This window comes from Colobus angolensis, unplaced genomic scaffold (genome assembly GCF_000951035.1).
Source record: "Colobus angolensis palliatus isolate OR3802 unplaced genomic scaffold, Cang.pa_1.0 Scaffold345, whole genome shotgun sequence".
Lineage (NCBI taxonomy): Eukaryota > Metazoa > Chordata > Mammalia > Primates > Cercopithecidae > Colobus > Colobus angolensis.
Genome location: NW_012116766.1, coordinates 1934213 through 1954419, shown reverse-complemented (window position 1 = coordinate 1954419; position 20207 = coordinate 1934213). Strand labels below are relative to the sequence as shown.

General features: G+C 37.8%; 1 protein-coding gene across 1 annotated transcript; it reads right to left on the bottom strand.

The window, feature by feature from the left end:
* Window positions 1–6224: 6224 nt before the first annotated feature.
* On the bottom strand, window positions 6225–11144 carry FABP2 (fatty acid binding protein 2, intestinal). The gene is made up of 4 exons (XM_011952707.1): window positions 11019–11144; window positions 9651–9823; window positions 8518–8625; window positions 6225–8080 (listed from the first exon to the last, which is right to left on the bottom strand). Exons 1-4 carry the CDS (start codon window positions 11083–11085, stop codon window positions 8030–8032), a joined length of 399 nt encoding a protein of 132 aa, XP_011808097.1. The 5' UTR covers window positions 11086–11144; the 3' UTR covers window positions 6225–8029.
* Window positions 11145–20207: the final 9063 nt, after the last annotated feature.

The following is a 20207-nucleotide window of genomic DNA, read 5'->3' as shown; positions in this document are numbered from 1 at the left end:
TACCCTAGAACTTAAAGTATAATAATAAAAAAAAAGTTTAAAAAAAAAAAAAGATAGAAGAAGTCTATTGCTTGTTTCATAATGCTTATTTTGTTACATTACTCTGTTCTTCCTCAGCTAGAAACTTTGAGCCCCCATAGGCTATGCTAATTAGGCTCTTTATTTTTTTGAGACAGAGTCTCTCCCAGCCTGGAGTACAGTGGCATGATCATGGCTCACTGCAGCCTTGACCTCCTGGGCTCGAGGGATCCTCCTGCCTCAGCCTCCTGAGTAGCTGGGATTGCAGGTGTGAGCTACTGTATCCAGCCCTAGACTGTTTATATTACAGAGCCCAGGAACCCTCAGTGTAATTCCAAGGCTCTTTTTAAGACCGTCACTGGCTCAAGGATCCAAATCCAGAGCTCTGACTAAAACAGAATGGTTCATTCTCTCACTTGCTTCAGGGTGTTGCTCAAATGTTACCTATTCAGTGCTATCTGAGTCTCTATTTAAAACTGCATCCGTGATCTCACCTCTGACACTCCACGTCCCTCTTTCTGGTTTTATTTTTCTCAATAGCACTTATATCATCTAATGTACTATGTATTTCACTTCATTCTCTTGCTTGTTATCTGTATCCCTTCCATGATGACAGGGATTTTTGTCCGTCTTGTTCTTTGTCGTATCTGTAACACCTACATCAGCACCTGGCACATAGTGCCTGCATGTAAGTCATGCTTAATACATATTTGATGGATGATATTTTGAATGAAAATTTATCTGCATAACCACATTAAGTAAAATTGAATTTGGACTCTAGGATGACTGCTTGGGTCCAAATTCTGGTTCAGCGACTTATGGCTGTTGACCTTGGGCAAGTTATATAACCTCTCTCTGCCTCAGTTTTCTCATGTGTAAAATGAGACTGGCAATAATTGTTCATGTTATATAGACTTTGTTGTGATGACGAACTTGAATTGGTATTATAAAGCACTTTGAAAAATATCTGGCTAATTGGAAACACCATGTATTAATAAATGTTGTAGTGGTAGAAGGAGTTGCATTTAACTGTATCTGAGGATAACAGGAATCTGAAATGTGAGTTAGGCCCTTTAAGGATTCAAGAAAGTCCATACAATCAAGCATCTTATGAAAAATAGTTCAATGGAAAGTATAATTCAAGATAGCATATATTTCTATGAGAGCCTACCTTTACTCCTTTATCATACTTATCACAATAATTTTTACTTGTTCAATATGTCTTCCATGTCTAGATTCTAAGCTAAGCTAGATTTGAAGTTCCATGGGAACAACATAGATTAGTCTTGTCCACCACTAAAACTCATGTCATATTTAGCACGTGGTAGGTGCTTGATGCATATTTGGTTAAAGGAATATGTATTCTTGGCTACTCAGAGTACAAGGAGCCTATACTGAACAAGTTATCTTTTTATCCACCAGAAGCAAGAATTCATTACTTCCACATCTAAAAATGTTATCTCACCCCTCTTTTCTTCTATCCAGTTTTTGTTTACTAGAACTTATGGCTGCTTTTACCTCATGTCCTCTGTTGTTTGCTTTTCCATCTGTATCTTTTAACTTTTGCCCATCATTACTAGCTAATGACTTTTCCTGTGTATTGAAGTCAAATTCTCAACAGACACCCTACCTGGTTTTAATTAATGAGAATTATTGGTCTTGGACAAAGTTCTATCATTGGCTGCTCTCAAGTATAGAAATTGACTGCCCTTGGATCAGGTGGCCATTTTTGACCTAATCAGATATGGCTATGGTGATCTGGTTCAAAATAAGTTTATCTCTTTGTAAAGAACAACAAGGACTGATTCCCTCAGTAGATCTTCTGGGTGTAAGAAAGAATAGGGAAAGCTGGCTTTCTTGAGGCTGGGGCTGCCCAGCATGCCCCAAATTACAATCATTAATATTTACTATGTGTTAGAGGGATACAGTGTAGAGTACAGATATAAGACCCTATCCTTACCTTCATATAGCTCACAAACTAGAGGAGGCAGGCAAGCACATTGAATTCAGAGTAATGGTATTGCTGGAGTTGAACACCTTGTGCCATGGGAACACGCAGGACAAACAGTCTGGACTGGGATTGTGAAATAACCTCCATCTTCACCGAGGTTTCTGTGTTCCGAGTATATGTTAAAGAGAGGAAGTTCTGTGTCACATTTGTGCCCTTCAGTATCCTTTAAAAAAAAATCTTGTTAAAAAGTTTCTAAATTGAGCCAGGCGTGGTGGCTCAAGCCTGTAATCCCAGCACTTTGGGAGGCCGAGACGGGCAGATCACGAGGTCAGGAGATCGAGACCATCCTGGCTAACACGCTGAAACCCCGTCTCTACTAGAAAATAAAAAAAACTAGCCGGGCGAGGTGGCGGGCGCCTGTGCTCCCAGCTACTCGGGAGGCTGAGGCAGGAGAATGGCGTAAACCCGGGAGGCGGAGCTTGTGGTGAGCTGAGATCCGGCCACTGCACTCCAGCCTGGGTGACAGAGCAAGACTCCGTCTCAAAAAAAAAAAGTTTCTAAATTGAAACCAAGAAATGACATTGAGCATATACTCCTTTACCTAAAGGATGTTTTGTTTTCAAGTTTACGAAGAGTACTGTTCTTTGACTTTCAGGTGTTTTCTCCAGTGAATATAGTGAGTGTGCCAGAATCGTTTGATAAGAACAAGTTTCACTACCTGTAATCTGAGAGATGTGACTTTGAAACTGGACTGACATTTAGGGAGCACTTCCTTGCCTGCCCTCCTTCAGAGTTCTACTACTCCTTCACTTCACAGCAGTCCTAACTACTAATTATTTAAGCTCCCCCTTTCATTCCTGATAATCTTGATTACATGGCAGGGAGGACTTCTCGCAATCCGTCATTCTAATGGATTCTTCAATGAGGATATATATGGATGAGAGAAGTCCTCTGGAACACTGTGCTTTATCCATGACTATTGATTTCCATCATTTGCTCCTAACTTTCATCTGCTGCCATTGTCTTGCATACTCTTCTTTTCCAGTCAATTCTCCAGTAAAATCTGTTCCAGACAATAGCCTGAAGGTTGGTCATCGGGCCTGAAGGCAATATACAGCATCCTGCATTATTAGCACACACTGAGTGAAAGTATAACCCTACTCTAGATGACCATCCAATGCTGAAGATGATGATGCTATTCTTGGTACTTTGATTCAGACCCAAGATGAGCCTGAGAATTTGTATCCATTTGAGGAAATTCTTAATGACCTAAGTATCTCAAGTTATCTTAGATACTTGATAGTGTTCCTCATTAAATACTTTCTGCCTGGCACATAGTGCTTTTTTAAAATTATTTTTTGTTCAATAAATGAAAGCAGTTTTAGTGGATCAGTTCAAGAGGAGTCTTTGTATTAGCTTTGTTTAATATGGAGTTTGGAACTGAAGAAACATTTAATAATTATCATTTTAAAGTATAGAATATGGTATATCAGACCTTTCTGGAACACTCCCTAGACACTGAAATGCAGCAAAGACACTGCATTGGAAACCTCTGAAAGAGTGTATCCTTGGCCAGCAGATGGCATTCTAATACTATAGTTTAGAGAAAGCAAGTAGCAAAAAGTAAAGAAGCACTTTATAATGCTGAAGTGACCATCTACCTCCTTTTTCCCCTCCCCATCCCCACATAACTTTATCTCATTTCCATTTTATCTCAGGCAACTATCTTTTCCATCCATCCACCCCTCTTTAGGTGCCTAGAGATATCTTGCTGCAGTTCCTCATAGGAAAATATCTTTTGTACTTATTAATAGTCAATCCATAGAAATAGGACCAGCCACATAATTTTCAGGGCCCTGTGTAAAATGAAAATGCAAAAGTTGTTCAAAAAGTATTGAGAATTTTAGGACAGTAAGAGAAGAGCATTAAACTGAGCACAGAGGGCCCTCTGAGCCTGCATAAGCCATACACCCATGAAACCAGCCATACTTTATAATGTAAATATTTCCCTCTTCCCATTCTACCTTCCATTATTCTAATGCCCTGTCCCTTGTGACCCGCACCAAAAGGGCTGCTTAAGAAAGGAAGGAATCACTAAATGTTATTGAGACATCATAGAATCTTAGCACTCAAAGAAAATTTAGAGATCTAGTTCAATCCTCTCATTTTAAAGATGATTAAACTACATTCCAAAGAGATGAAGAGGCTCTCCCAAAGTCCCCAGCTAGTTATGTCACAGACTGGACCAGATCGAAGTATTCTCATCTACCAGGCCAAGGCTCACTCTCTCACGCAGACTCCATGAGAGGTATTTTAAGAAACGAGTTTTCCCATCTGCTCAGGATATACTTTGCCCCATTTTCTCTACAGGAGAAGGGTACATGTTTGTGTTACATTTGAGTACCAGGTATATGCTGGGCATTACACTCGATGTTTTATACATAGTACCTCAGTTAGCAACAAGCTCAGAAATTCATTATATTCTCCCCATTTTCCAAATGAGAAAAATTGAGAATCAGAACTTGAATTTTAGTCAGTAAATGGGAAGACAAGAATTTGGGCAAGTCTGTGATTCTAAAACCCAGTCTCTTTCACTACATCATTCCTAAATTTTAGGAAAGCTGAATCAGCCTGTATTTCCTGAACATTGGTCTTGTTTTTGGTCAGCTCTGGGTGATCTTGGGGACTCTTTCCAGGCTATTTTCTTCAAATTTATGAGGCTGGCCACTGCCTTGGTGTCTTTGCTCCAGGGTGTTTCCTCTGTTTTAAACACTCTTCCCCCAGATATTTCATGAAAAACAGGACCATGTGTTGGATAGGTAACAGGGAATCTGATCATTCAGGGTCTTACAGGTCATTGTAAGAACATTGGCTTTTTCCTCTGAGTGAAAATGGGAGCCATTGCAACAGTTTGAGCAGAGAAGTGACGTATCAGATTTAGATTTGTAAAGGATCCTTCTGGCTGCTGTGTAGAAAAAGAGACTAAAGGGATGGAGTGGGGAAGGTAGTAGTTTGTAGGCTTTTTAGAGAGTTATAACAGTAATCTAGGAAAAAGATAATGGTGTCTCATACTAAGGTGATAGCAGTGGAAGTGATGGAAAGTGGCTGGATTCTGGAGTTATATGTGTATGTAAATACTATATTTTTAACTTCTTGTTATGGAAAATCTCAAATACATACAAAAGTACTACAGAGATGAGTACAATGAATTCCTATGTTCCTATTCAGTGAGCCTATCATGTGTTATGTGTCAAGCACTTTGCAACAGCTGCAAGAATTGCCAGCTTGTATCAATCTTCCTCCCCAACCCTAGATTGGGGAGAAAGCAATTTGAAGCAAATCCCAGATACTGTATTGCATGTGTAAATATTTCAGCTTCTACTACTACAACTGCTTCTGACTGCCCCAACATTCTGCTGTTTACCCTATGGTTTCTACTTGTTCATAGTTTCAGGTACTCATGACTTCTACTTACTGTCTGCTCTATTTGTCCTCCTTAAGCCTTTTTCCTTCCTATCAACTACTAACTCTGTACTTCTCAAATTCAAACTCCCTAAAAAGAGGTTCTTGTGGGTTCAGTTAGTGGTTATTTTTCCTTCTACACAGAGCTCATGATCTGGCCCAATTGTGGTCGATTGACTGCTCTTGGGTCAGGGACCCTCTTTTGGTCAACCGCGGTGGTGTAACGACAAGATTAGTTTTCCCAAAAAAGGGTTATTGAAATGGAAGTCACTTAACAAATAATAGGCTGCTCTCCAATGCTAATACATAGTGGAAATTTAATTCTATAAAGGATATAAATGGTGAAAAAAGTAAGCCTGCAGTGAGACTAGAAATAGATAAGTGTCTAATCACTGAACACTGTTATTTTACAGTCTGACCTGACTCATTTAGAGTGCTATTCTTGGGTGCCACTGAGGAATTAAGCACATTTTTTTCTTAATATATTTTTGTTTATAAAAGACTGAGTAATAGCATAGATAATAATGATCTAGGCTGAAAGTCAAGACCTACATTTAATTTTTCTGTTCATCATGGACTTTGTACAATATTAGACAAGATAATAAACTTCTTTGTGCCTTTGTCTCTCTCCAGTGAGATTAATACCTACCTTTTCCTGATTCATATATGGTAGACACATAAGATTAGAGGGATAAAAGCATATTGAGCTTTTATGAAGAGAAGCATGTGAAAATCTGAATAATTACTATTTCCTATGTGGAGATTTTTATGAAATGAAATTATAAAATGAACATAGATTTAAGGTTTCTTTGTATAAATTTGAGGAGTACAAGTATAGTTTTGTGACATGGATATATTGCATAGTGGTAAAGTCTGGGCTATAACCATCGCCCCCTGAATAATGTACATTGTACCCATTAAATAAGTCCTCATCCCTCACCCCGGCCCCCGGCCAACCCTACAACTCTTCCAAGTCTCCAGCGTCTATTATTCTACACTCTGGTGTGTCCATGTGTATACATTATTTAGCTCCCACTTATAAGTGAGAACACACAGTATCAACTTTCAAAGATTACACACTCTCTAATCTATTCATTTTCATCAGGTACTCAAACATTTTTCTTCCTACATTTTAATGTATGTGTCATATGTATACACTGCTTAGAACAGTGTGGGGCAAGTAGTAAGAACTATGTAAATGTTAAACCGTTATCTGCATCAGTGTCAAAAAGAATTTGTCAAAAGTCCAGAGTTGCAGCTGCAAATGCTTAAAAATTTGACCCCTCTCTCCATCCCCTAATATATACCCTGCTAAAATACAGTTACATAAAGCACATGAAATAGTATGTCATGTGAAAATATGAATAAAAGGAAACTTTTTGAGTCCTGGAAAATTGACAATGTATGTGTTTATGTGAAGAAAACCACCACAACAACAAAAAAGAAGGGGGGTGGTTAAAAATAATATTGATAACTGATATCTCCATTGTTCTCAAAAACTAGTTAGTGGACAGGCTGCATCAGAATCACCAGGAAATTTTCTAGAATTCTTGGTTCTATTAGCGATTCTGATAGAATAGAATAACAGTGGAGATTAAGAATGCAGAAATTGTTTAAGTTTCTCAGATGATCCTGATTTTCAGCCAAGCCTGGGAATCACTGATGTGTAGAAAAATGTAATACAATAATTTAATTTGAATTAGTACATCATTTATTTCCTGTCATCCTATTCAAAGTGGTATGTATTGGGAAATATCTATCCCCAGGGAAGAGGACTGGGAGGATATCTGTTAAAATCAGAATGGCAATTATCTCTGGATTATGAGTTATGGAAATACTTATTTTACATTTGTGTTTCTTATTTCTAAGTTTTCTGGTTGAGCATATATTATTTTTGTAACAATAGATATTACTTACAACCAGTGCCAGAAAAGTATTCACAACCAGTGCAAGATGTTAAAGAGTCATACGCAGCCTATGTTTTCAGTTTATCAAATGTAAAGAAAAAAAACAACTTGATAGGCTGAGGCAAGCTGATCACTTGAGGCAAGGGATTCAAGACCAGCCTGGGCAATATAGCAAGACCCCATCTCTAAAAAAAAAATGAAAAGAAAACAAAAATTAGCTGGGCATGGTGAAGTGTACCCATAGCCCTAGCTGCTCAGAAGGCTGAGGCAGGAAGATTACATGAGTCCAAGAGTTTGAGGTTACAGCGAGCTATGATCTCTCCACTACAATCCAACCTGAGGGACAGAGGAAGACCCTCTCTCTACCAAAACAATCTGTCAATTCATATTCACATACTTTTTGTTTTAAAAGGCAAGGCTACATGTAAAGCAACATGGACACAATATTTATTTTTGTTTTTTAAAATGTCACAAATTCTTTTAGTAAATATATGTCTTAGAGAATATAAAACAAATTAAATCCTAATTAGCTTTTCATTATTTTGCTTTGGCATGAATGGAAATATACCAATGTTTATAAAAGGACCAATCAGTCAGTAACCTTATACTTGATGGGGTGAAAGAAACAGTTCTGGTACAATATAGATCTTCTGTCCAATTTGTATTTTGGGCTGTGGTCCAAGAATAACGTTCAATCCTTTTTAAAGATCCTCTTGGCCTCTACTCCTTCATATATGTAAGTCTGAAAGGTGTTAACAAGCAGAAGAATTTATCTTTAAGATTTACATCTAAATTAAGAAAAATATTGGTATTATTATAGTTTTATACTATATGAGTTTATACTATTTTTATATATGTTCATATATATTATATGAGTATGAGTTTATACTATTTTTTCTTGTACTTGATAGCAAGATTTTATTAGGATACAGCCATTTTAAAACACTTGTTGGTTTGTAGTCATTTACATTTTCTGTTAAAATAGGCATTGATCATTTGACGTATATAAGTTCTCTTTAGTAAATAGGCATCAGAAAATAGCTATACAATATTTTTAAAATCAGTAAGATTTATGAGAAAAGAAATCTGTTTACTGAAGATCTAGCTCAGCAGTGACAAAAATTATTGTTTTGTAGTAATTTTTGCCTTTTGAAAATAGCTATAAATGTTACAACTCACCTGGACTAGTTCATCACCTATAATTTCTCGTACAGTATTCAGTTCATTTCCATTGTCTGTCCGTTTGAATTTTCCAATAAGTTTATTTCCCTCAAGGCTCCAGGTCCCCTACATAATAATAATAATAACAATAATGGCATTTATTAGGGTCTTACACATGTCAGGCACTGTTCTGAGTTCTGTAGACACACTTTTTCATTTAATCTTCATGGTGACCCTATGAAATTGATACTATTATCCTACTTTACAGAAGAGGAGACTGTAAAATGGCCCAGTGATTCACCTAAAGTCACAGTCAGGATTGAACCTAGACCATTGGGCTATAGAGTATGTGTTGATAACCATTATGCTTGTTCTCTTAAATAATTTCCATAAGCTGAATTTTAAGGCAGATGAGCAGGGCTTCTTTCTGAATCTTTCATGTTACGTATCCAGAAATATACTCATGGTTAACTTATTAACATGGTTAATAAGTTTCATGGAGAGGTTAACAGCTCTGTGCTTGTTTTAATTTGTGTGATTGTGGAACTAATTAAAGAAAGGCATAACTGATAAAACTTTCAGTAGTTAAATTGTCCTTACAAACATACGTAATTTAAATAGAAAAATGTTGAGGCTAAAAAAGTTTTTAAAAAATTTGTTGAAAATGATGACTTCCTAAAATGTGTTATCTTAAACATGAAAAGGTACACTCCCAATGACCTGCACTACATCAAAGCTTGCCATTTGGTAACTCACTCATTTGTTCATTTGTTCATTTCTTTTATTATTTCAACATATTAAATTGCTATTACAGTTAAGTTACATATTAACTCTAAAAGCTTCTGTTGCTGTACTGTTTAAAAACACAATTTTTTTTTTATGAATAAGTCTATACTGAGTCATTCAAAAGATATTTTTTCTAATTCTTATTGTTCAATTCAGATTCTTCACAGATGCGTATAAAAATAAAAGCATAATACTTAAATAACCCTGCCAATTTATGCAATATATAACATAGACAAACTTCATTGGCTTCTTCAGTAAATGAAGGAGATCTGCATTAATTAAACCAACCAATGAAATAGAGCAGAGATCATTTTAATATTGGGTAGCAAAATCAAGAATGCATTGCTCGTAAAAAAAATTCTTACACTGAGTTCAGTTCCGTCTGCTAGCTTGTAATTAAAGGTGACACCAAGTTCAAAAACAACTTCAATGTTTCGAAAAGTGCTTGATTCTTTGACTGTGAATTTATTTCCTTCTTGTGTAATTGTCAGCTTCAAATTGTCATGAGCTGCAAGCTTCCTTTTCACTAAATTAACACCTGCAAAAGGTAAGACAATGGAGAAAATAAAGTCAGATCCCATAGGAAGCGTTTATTTTTCCAAGTTATGTTTTGTTTGTTTATTTTGAGGGTGGGAAGAAAACTCGCTAGCATTGCCTTTGGACAAGAGCATTCAGATTGTTTCTATAGAAGTTCAGTTTCAATCAGATCAAGAGGACTGATTAAAGTTGTTTTTCAAAAACTTGAGAAAAATTAAGTACAATACAGAATTATAGAATCTTAGAGCTGAACAACTTTAATAAAATTAACAAACTGTTCATTTCAGTGTTAAGTAAATCAAGTTCTAGAAATATCAAATGAAGGATTAAAATGTATATTCATATATTTATGAGGAAGCACATATTTAATTCTACATATACAGTATTCTTTTTTCTTAAATGCCCCTTTGTTTTTCATAGTGGCTTTAAAATTTTGAACTTTATAATTCTCTTTGTTTCTTGTGGCATTTCTGACTGACACAAAAATGAGAAAATTAGCAAATGTTATAGCCAAAATCACTGTAAGAATCTACAAATTTTATAAATTTAAACTTAGAATTCCTAAACTGTAAGCTATAATTGATGCAGATTTTTCTCTTAGGGGAATGACACAAATTTGTTTGCCTGTCTTGTGTAGTATATGGGCTGCCAGAGTATTGGTATCCATTTATAAATCAGTTAAATTAAGCCTCCCTGAAGAAAATACATAGCTTATCAAGATTATTCCAAAACTTTTGTAAGTTAGAAGAAATGAGAATTAAATCTAACTTATTCAGAGCTATAAATTTTAAGATAACTTTTTCCCATTACTTTCTTATATGGTCTTTGCTTTTCCATCTCCTAGAATTTAACATTTTCAAATCTGGAAGTTATCATTACACGCTGCCATTTTCTTACTGTAAACAACAAAAAAGTCATTTTTCAGTTAAAGAGTGAAGGAAACATATCTGGATCTTTTTGGTGTGTTTCAGAGGACAGCACTCAAAGAATCTTTTCTTCCATTAGTGAGATAGTGGATTCTTCCTAATGTAAGAAGTGAGAATATGGTTTCCCTCCTCTGAACATCTTCTGGATCCTCACTACCACATTAGGAGCTATCCGTAGGCTATCTGTAATCTCCTAGAGATTTAAGAGTTAGAAAGAAAAATGTTTGTAAGAAAACAAAGAATAAGCCACAAAGAAATAAAAGTCTTTACCCATTTTTTCCATGAACTTATCATAGTTTTCACTCCGGTCTACCTTCCAAGTGCCATTCAACGCCATGATTTCAGTTGAGTCAGCCTCCAGGCAACTAGAGATTCAGGTCTGTGCTTGGGCAAGAATTTATTATATTTCTTATCTTGGAACCAACCCCATACTGTGATGTGGAAGTTTAAAGTTCAGGAAATCAAGTAACTACTCTATGTCAAGCAATTAATTCTTATTAATTAATAAGAATTCTAATTAATTCTTATTAATAAGAATTCTTATTAATTCTTAATTCTCATTCTGTACATTCCTGAGATCTTCTGAAATTCAACTGAATTAAAACATGAGAAGCATACCTATTCTGTCTTAAACTACAGTTTGTGGGCATACTTATTTCAAGAATTAGAATGCATGCTATCTGAAGATTGCTTTTCTAAGTTCAAAGTGCACACTGTGTTGGAGCTAATATAATTTATAGCGTAAGTCAGATAACATCTGGGAAATGAGACCATGACCTGTCTCTTTTTCATAGCAGCAATTATCTTATAAAGTAAGACTTTATGATGAAATATAGTTGAAAAGTTAGTTAATAAGATTCGTTTTCTAATATGTCTTTTTGCGTTGTGTTTAGCATTGCCAGGAGTTTGGATAAATATCCTGGCACTTTGTACAGTGCATCACACGCAATAAGTGCTCATTAATTTTTGTCTTGATCCTGAATGGTGATAGGCCACGAGCAAAATTTCAAGAGGTACAAATGAGTCTGGATAGTATAAAAACTTGCATAAAAGAAAGAATTAGCTTTAAACATCTGCCATGTGCAGAGAGAACAAAATCCGGTTTTAGCTGTGCCATTAATTAAAACCACTCCTTCATTTCACTCTCACTGCCTCTCATCCCCAAACCCAGTAGAGTCAGAAGCCACAGCTCAGTATGTATGTGTGGTTAGGGTATAGAGGGTAGCTAGAAAGGTACAAAGAAAAGGTCACCATATCTCTCCTTTCCCTACTTCACGCTGCCAACCTGGAACAGGCCAAGCTTGGGGAGGAAACTTGGTGTGAAGTAAAGAGTTTTAATTACTAGTCTTAAGATGTTTATTACTAAAATGAGTCTATTATTGTGATTGAATGTGACCAGATAACATCTTATTAACTAAGGGTCAGGAAAGAAGCTCTAGGGCTTGCCCAAGATATTACTTAGGGTCAAGGGAAGATAAATCTGACAGATTTGAACAGAACATTGAGGAATAGAATCCCGGTTTTTAAATTTTGGTATTATTTTATATTTTGATTTTTAAAAATCTTTTAAATATTTTTGATATTGTTTGATTTTTTTATTTCGAGTTGCCCACTTTTTATTTTATTAAGTAAGCACTTTAAAAAGCAAACTATTTCCTACTAACTCGATTATTTCATTAAAAAAGAAAAAGAGTTGCCTGGTGCAGTGTTTCTTGCCTGTAATCCCAGCCATTAGAGAGGCTGAGGCAGGAGAATCACTTGAGGCCAGGAGTTCGAAACCAGCAGTTTGAGGCCAGCCTAAGCAACATAGCGACAACCTGACTCTAAAAATTATAATAAAATAAATTAGCCAGGTATAATGGCACATGCCTGTAGTCCCAGCTACTTGGGAGGCTAAGGCGGGAAGATCTCTTGAGCCAGGAGTTGGAGATTGCAGTGAGTTGTGATCATGCCAGTCCACTCCAGCTTGGGCAACAGACAGACCCCATCTCTAAAAGATAAATAATTTTTTAAATGTCAAAAAAGGAACGAAAAAGAACACACATACACACTTATGAGCTGGGGACAAAGGTCATAATGGGAAGTCCTTTACATTCATAATTTAAGCTTTACTTTCAAAATTAGGTACATTGTGATTTTTTTCTCTTTTTTTAGAGAATTAAAACCTTATCACTTGGGAGCAATCAACCTAATATGCTTTCAACTTGGAGGGAAGTAGAAAAGTTTGTTTAAAGCTGAGGACTAACAACAGTCTTTTAGGTAGTTGACTGGTTATGGTGATTTGTGAACTCAGAAGCCTATGGAGAATGAATCCAATCTTTCTTTCTAGGTCAGAAAAATAGGTATATCTGGTCACTGAAATAGAAATGTGGTAGAGTGAAAAGAATATGTGTTTTAGAAACAAAACCCATTGACTTGGGCTTCAGTGCTGACTAAACATACTTACTCCACAGAATCTTCGTCAGATTACTTACTCAACCTCTCTGAGCCTCAGTGTTCTCATCAATAAAATGAAGACAATAATAATACCTGATATGCATATTTTATGAACAAATTCCATAAAGCACCCACCTGAACAACTTGTAGATAAAAGATACTCATTAAACCTCTGTTTCTCTCCTAACTCACTGACAAAGGAAATCTAGGAGCAATAACAATGTTTTAGAAGCATCCTAGGTCTCAAACCACTGTGATATTTTGTTAAGAAAACTCATGTTGTTCTGGTGTTTATGAGAAAGTCACCTAAAAGTTACTTAGGTATTTTATGATTTGCACTAGTGATCCACTTGGGACTGGCTATGCCTTGGATTTGCCTGTTAAGGATAGTATTCCACTGTATCACCCTCTGGGAATACATCTTTCCACTATGTGATCTCATAGCGATTGAAATGAAAGTGCCTGACTCAGGAAGGAAGGTTGGCAGGAAGAAACTAAAATGGCTTACCATTTTCACCATGACCTCACCTGTGTCTCATGGCCACTTTAAGCTTCACAGAAGGATCCAAATAGGATCAATGTAAAGCAAACAACCCTTCTTCTCACACAAGCCTGGTAACAAAATAAGCATGTTAAACTTTCAGTCTTAAATTTATATCAGTAGCAGTGACCTAATTTAACATTAGGTAGGACATCCTGTAATCTCTGTAGACTGGCATCATTGGTTTTTTTCCTTAATGCTCAGATTATATTTTTTAACATTACACTTTTCCTTCTCCAGCTCCCCGACTCTAGCTCCTCAGTTTTTATCACTTATCTGTAGTCCGTCTAGAAAAAAATATACAGAACTTAGGGGCCAATTTCCCTACAGATCTTTCCTACTGATGATATGATTGAGCCAACCAGCTAAGGGCAGACCCAGCCCTTTCTTTTCCATTTTGATAGTATTAAAAGACTTGAGTATTGCAGTTCGGGGTCATAAGTGGACTAAGTATATGTGTGCATGTGGATGCAGATGCTATGGAGGTAGAGATATAGCTATACCCTCTTTCTCTGGGCTCTGCAGTCAACATCGCCCACGGAGTGGTCTGGAAGAAGTGGAAATCAGCAGAAACTCCTTTGTATCCCTATTCCATTCCTCCAAGGGAAAGTACAAACCACAATCCTTAGCATGGTTTACAAAGCCACTACTTAAATCTCCAGTTGCTTTTTCCATTCCCTACTGTGTACTACAAGATCTAGATCTATTAAATTTCTTGCAGTCCCCAGTCCCCTGAATGTCCATGCCTCTGCTGCTTCAGGTCTCAGCTTGAATGCTGATTGCTCAAAGATTCTTGCCTTGAACTACCAAGAGTGAGTCAGGCAACCCTTCTTCTCTCAGGTGTAATGACCTTCTAAAGGTCTCAGAGTAGCTCATAAAAGACACAGCTGATTCATGATAACCAAAGGAATATTGTTATCATGAAGTCCAGTGACATCATTAGCAAGGGCAGTAGGGTGTTAAAATCTCATCTCAAAGGAATAATGTTCTAGAGATAAAAAAATCCTTTTACCCCATTGTGTAATAGAAGGGAGTGTGCCTGTAGAGTATTATTTATATATCCTTATGGCGAAATAGCATTTTAAGGCATATGGTAATCATCTCAGAATTTGTGTATCCTATTTTTTGATCTCAAGTTGTTTAGCTTTTTGTATGTCAAAAAATAGAGGTCTCTATCAGAGTTATATGAGAGAAGGATTTGAGGGACAGATAGAAGGGGTAACAGGAAAGTCTTAAGGTTACTGTCAAATCCCTAGCATTGAATGGGGAATGAGAAAGAATTCTAAAGTTGGCCAACAAAGCTTATTTCATTCCGTTTTAATGACTAGCCTCTAAATTTTAGAAATATTATGCCCTGTTTAATTAGGTTTTAGATTTTGTATCTGGGATGACTGGTTGGTTTTCTTTCAAAGAGATTATAAATGTACAGCAGTGTACGGAAGAATGTCTACCACAGAGTGGTGAGTATGGCTTGCTAATTCTCATTAATAACAAAACAGCTTAAGAAAACAGCCATTTTAGAAGATTCATGTGTCCATTGAATGATCTTTCATGAAGGATTTATGATTCCTTCTTAGTAGTCTGTGTTTATGAGTCCCTTTCAAGCAATGTAGATAGGAGGTTGTTCATCTCCTGTGCCCCTCATACCACAGGTAGAAAGAGATGGGTTTGCATTATCGTAGCTCCCTACTGCCACATCCAAACCATTATGTTTCTGCCTTTTTCAAAATAAAATACTGTTTTCTGAGGCCACTCCCATTTGGCTGTGGTCCAGCCTACTTCATCATTGTTATCTGCCATCCACTCCCTCTAGCATTATCATCTACCATCTATCACTGAAAATCTTGGTACTTGGCTCACCATTATCTGTGTCCTGCCATCATCCTGGGTGACCTCAAAGTCCATGTGGATAAGCCATTTGTCAGTCTGGCTTTACAGCTCCTTAACCCCCTCATATCTAATGACCTTTACTTCTTTTATGCTTTATCCATTTACATCCAGGGCTGTGTCCTGTGATCTGTCATCATTAAAGCTGCTCCTTCTGTTGTATTTAACATGCCACTCTGACCACAGCTTTCCATGCTCTCAGCTCCTTTATTTTCTCCTGCACATTAGTTGTTGGCTTGGAGAGAAATTTTCTCAGTTGTTGCCTCTATTTTCTCTCAAGTTAAAGCGCCCTCCTGTTTTATTTAAATTCTCTATTCAATTGATGTCCTGTTTCCAATTTTAAAACTCCCTCACTTTTTCCTGCACTGACCTAGGTGCTATTAGGCATGCATGGTTTCTAGTCTTAGACTAATTATCAGCACCCCCTGGCAAGACTTCTGTGTATTTCAATCAGCTTCCTCCACATTTGCAACAATGGCTGTGCCTTTAATCACCCTCCTGTAGCCTTTTACCCTTGCCCTCAGCAGACAACCTGCACATTACTTCACAGAGGAAATAAACCATCAAACAATTCCCTCAATTTATGCCTTCTCAATTACAGAGTTACCTGCTATTACTTTCTTTATTCCTATTAATTGTTACACTTATATATGAGGTTGTTTTTGCATTGCTATAAAGAAATACCTGAGACTGGGTAATTTATAAAGAAAAGAGGTTTAATTTGCTCGTGATTGTGTAGGCTATACAGGAAACATGGTGACATGTACTTTTACGGAGGCCTCAGGAAGCTTCTGATCATGGCAGAAGGCAAAGGAGAGCAGGCACATCACATGGCAAAAGCAGGAGCAAGCGAGAGGGGGAAAGTGCCACATACTTTTAAATGACCAGATTTCATGAAAACTCACTATTGCGAGGACAGTGTTAATGAAATGGTAAACCATTCATGAGAAATCTGAATTTACTGTTTCTTGTCACCCCCCCTTTCTTTATTTATTTGCTTATTTGGGTGAGGTGGGATGTGAAGACGATCAAGTCTCTCCCATTAGACATGAAGATACTTAAATTCTATTGACATTTCTAGAACCTACTCAATCCTTCTCCTCTTTATAGCCAGGCTTCTTGAAAAAATAATCTGTACTTTTTGTCTTCACATGCTTATCCTTCATTAATACCTCAATCTACTGCAACATGGCTTTCATATTCACCAGTCCACTGCAACTACTCACTAAGGTCATAGGTGAATTTTTAGTTGTCAAACCCAATGGACATCCTGGCCCTTGTTTTATGTCATTGTACCATTGGCATTGCTGTGGTAGCTTACACCATCCTCCTATACATAATTAATAACTGATGTCTGGCTTATCTGTTTAGTAATAGATGTTATGTGTTTAACGGTGCCAGTAAACATAGGGTGCTAATTCCTTCCTCACCAGTGGGGTGCATGAGACGCTATTGAAACAATTGGCAGCACAAATGGAATGGACCAGCCCTCATGCAGGACACCAGCTCAACTTGACTTACCTGCTGTCGACTGATGGTTCCGTAACACATCAGCAGTCACCTGGGTCAGAGCCGTGAGCTGACAATGGGCCTTCCCTTTGGTCTGCACAGTGTTTTGTGGTCTTCAGGTGTTGTCATCTTCTCCCACACTAAAATGCTCTCATCTCCTAGACATGAATGTTTAATTGCACCCCAGCATGACATTTGGCCTGTGCTTAGCAGGCAGTTTTGAGGCCCTGGCTTATTAATGAACAAAAGCACAGCACATAAGCCAACACTTAAGTCCTAATTAGCAAGAATCAGGCTATATCTCTGCAGTCCCTGCATCTACTCTGGTCACCATCTCTGTATGCTTAGGGCAGCCATGTGAACATTATTTATTATTGTACACTCCAAGACAATAGTTATGATGTAGGCAGAAGTAGTGGCCTTGTTTGTTTCTTGTGCTGCTGCTCCCCTTGCTGCTGTCCCATACACCCTGCTGATGTAGTGTACATCTATGGTGCCTCATGGTTCAGGCACTGATGAGTAAAGAAAATGGGAAGAAAGAGTTTGATATTAGCTCCTACCAAAGCATATGAAGAGGCGTCTCAGCTGCTTTCATTGAAAAATTCCTAGCCAGTGTGTGGGCTTTTCTTATCACTGCTGCTTATCAGCATGTCAGAAGTCTAATCTTCGGACTGCAAGTCTTGACCGCCTTAGACATAATGGCCTTACTGCATGTGGAGCTAACCCCAGGAAGATGGAGTGGCACTCTCTGGAGGATTAGGTGGTCTCCTCCAATGTGGGTTGATGGGCTCCTGAACTCTTTCCTTTAACCAGGCAGAGATTCTACACTACCAGTGATTATGTGCCGCAACTCTATAGATGCAGAAACTCAAAATATTCGAAATATCCTGAAACAGTTTCCACTGAAAGGAAAGAGAAAAGCAGTCAGGTGCCACGCTCCGGTCAAGAGAACTAGTAGATGGCTCACAAGAATGCTCTGTCGCTACTCTCTGTGCCTCTGTCACAACAAATATCCTGATCCTTCAGTTTTAAGGGTGCAGGGCCATTTTCCTCCCTTTCTTACTGGTAGTTCTCAAGATAACTGTATGATATGCTGGGAATGCAATATCCTGATAATCAGGTGACATTGGTCAGAACAGCCCAGGCTCTTATAGTCCCTGCTCGAAACAGAATGGCCTTTAATGCTTGTGTCCAGCAAACCACATCCCGGGAGAAAACCCAAGGTGGACTGCTTTCTGGGGTCCCTCAGTTGTAGTGCAAGTGAAGCATTTACAGTCAAAACTCCATCCATCTGCTCTGGGTAGCCTTCCTGATCTTGTGGTAGCAGTTCGTATTGCATCCTAGACTTCTGTTGTCTTTTGTTTGCTGTTTGTAAGTAATACATTCAGTTCATGGAATTTATGTATGAATGTGTTTGGTCTCATTGTACTCAGAAAAGTTGGTAGCCATTGCACAGTGAACCCGCTTCATAATTGGTGAAAACACCTATGGCCCCCTTGTGCCACAGCAAGGAGATTAATTCAGCCAAACATAAACTTCATGTTCATAAAACCCTGTAGCACAATTATTACCATGTGGGAGGCCTTTAACAATGGTGATGCTGATTTGAAGAACTCTGAAGGAAGAAATTTACACAAATGGGTTGGGTAAATGGGAGTCCCTTCTAACTTAAAGCAACCCTTACTCCCCTCCGCCTAAAAAGAGTGGAGAGGCCGGGCGCGGTGGCTCAGGCCTGTAATCCGAGCACCTTGGGAAGCCGAGGTGGGCACATCACAAGGTCAGGGGTTTAAGACCAGCCTGACCAACATGGGGAAGCCACATCTCTACTAAAAATACAAAAATTAGCCGGACGTGGTGGCAGGCATCTGTAATCCCAGCTACTTGGGAGGCTGAGGCAGGAGAATTGCTTGAACCTGGGAGGCGGAGGTTGCAGTGAGTCGAGACCATGCCACTGCACTCCAGCCTACTCAGTCTCAGGGGGGAAAAAAAAAAAAAAAAAGGATAAGAACTGAAACAGGTTTAAAATTTCACCTAATTGGAAATGCAAAGTTTGCAAAAATAATATTTAAAATAAAAGGTTAAATGAGTGCTCATTGAATTTTATGCCTCCACAAAAGAGGTTGTGAATTAACTTCCACATTTGTTGAAAGCCACCAAAGTTGGGAAGCCTCTGTGTCTGAAATTCACATGTGGCTAGAATAAGAATTATACCTGGGGATACCCCAAAGTTTAAATATTGTATCCCCTATGATATTATGAGGAATTACTGTATATAAAACAGGAAGTCTTCCTTTAACTCTGAAAATCATATTATCTTGCCTAAATTCTCCATAACGCATCGCTCTGTAGTATCCTATAGTGGACATAGGTTTCCTGACCAATGAGCACTAAAATTAAGTGTGTGCGACTCACCTATGTTCTTATCAAAATGGAAATCCCCAAATCCCACCAGTTAGAATAACATGACAGAATGTCAGATTTTTGGAATATGTAAGTTAAGGTTATTAGGTATTGATTCCATTTTATTAATAGATATAAATATATTTAGATACCTATTTCTCCTGTGTTTTAGTATTAATAGATTGTGTCTTTTAATTCATCCAGTTGGTCTAAGTTACCAAGTTTGTGGGTTATGGAGATTGTAATTTTCTTTATTATTTTATCATCCATGGGCTCTCTAATATAAAGGCCTCTTTTAATTCTTATATTATTAGGTTGGTGCAAAAGTAATTGTGGTTTTGGACCATGAATTTTAAATTTTTCTAACTAGGCTGCAACACATCTTTATTAATCAAAATAGAACCCATTACAATGGGCTGGGTGCAGTGGCTCACGCCTGTAATCCCAGCACTTTGGGAGGCTGAGGCAGGCGGATCAGGAGGTCAGGAGTTTGAGACCAGCCTGATCAACATGGTGAAATCCCATCTCTACTAAAAACACAAAAATTAGCCGGGCATGGTGGCATGTGCCTGTAATCTCAGCTACTCAAGAGGCTGAGGCAGGAGAATCTCTTGAACCCAGGAGGCAGAGGTTGCAGTGAGCCAAGATTGTACCTTTGCACTCTGGCATGGGCAACAGAGTGAGAC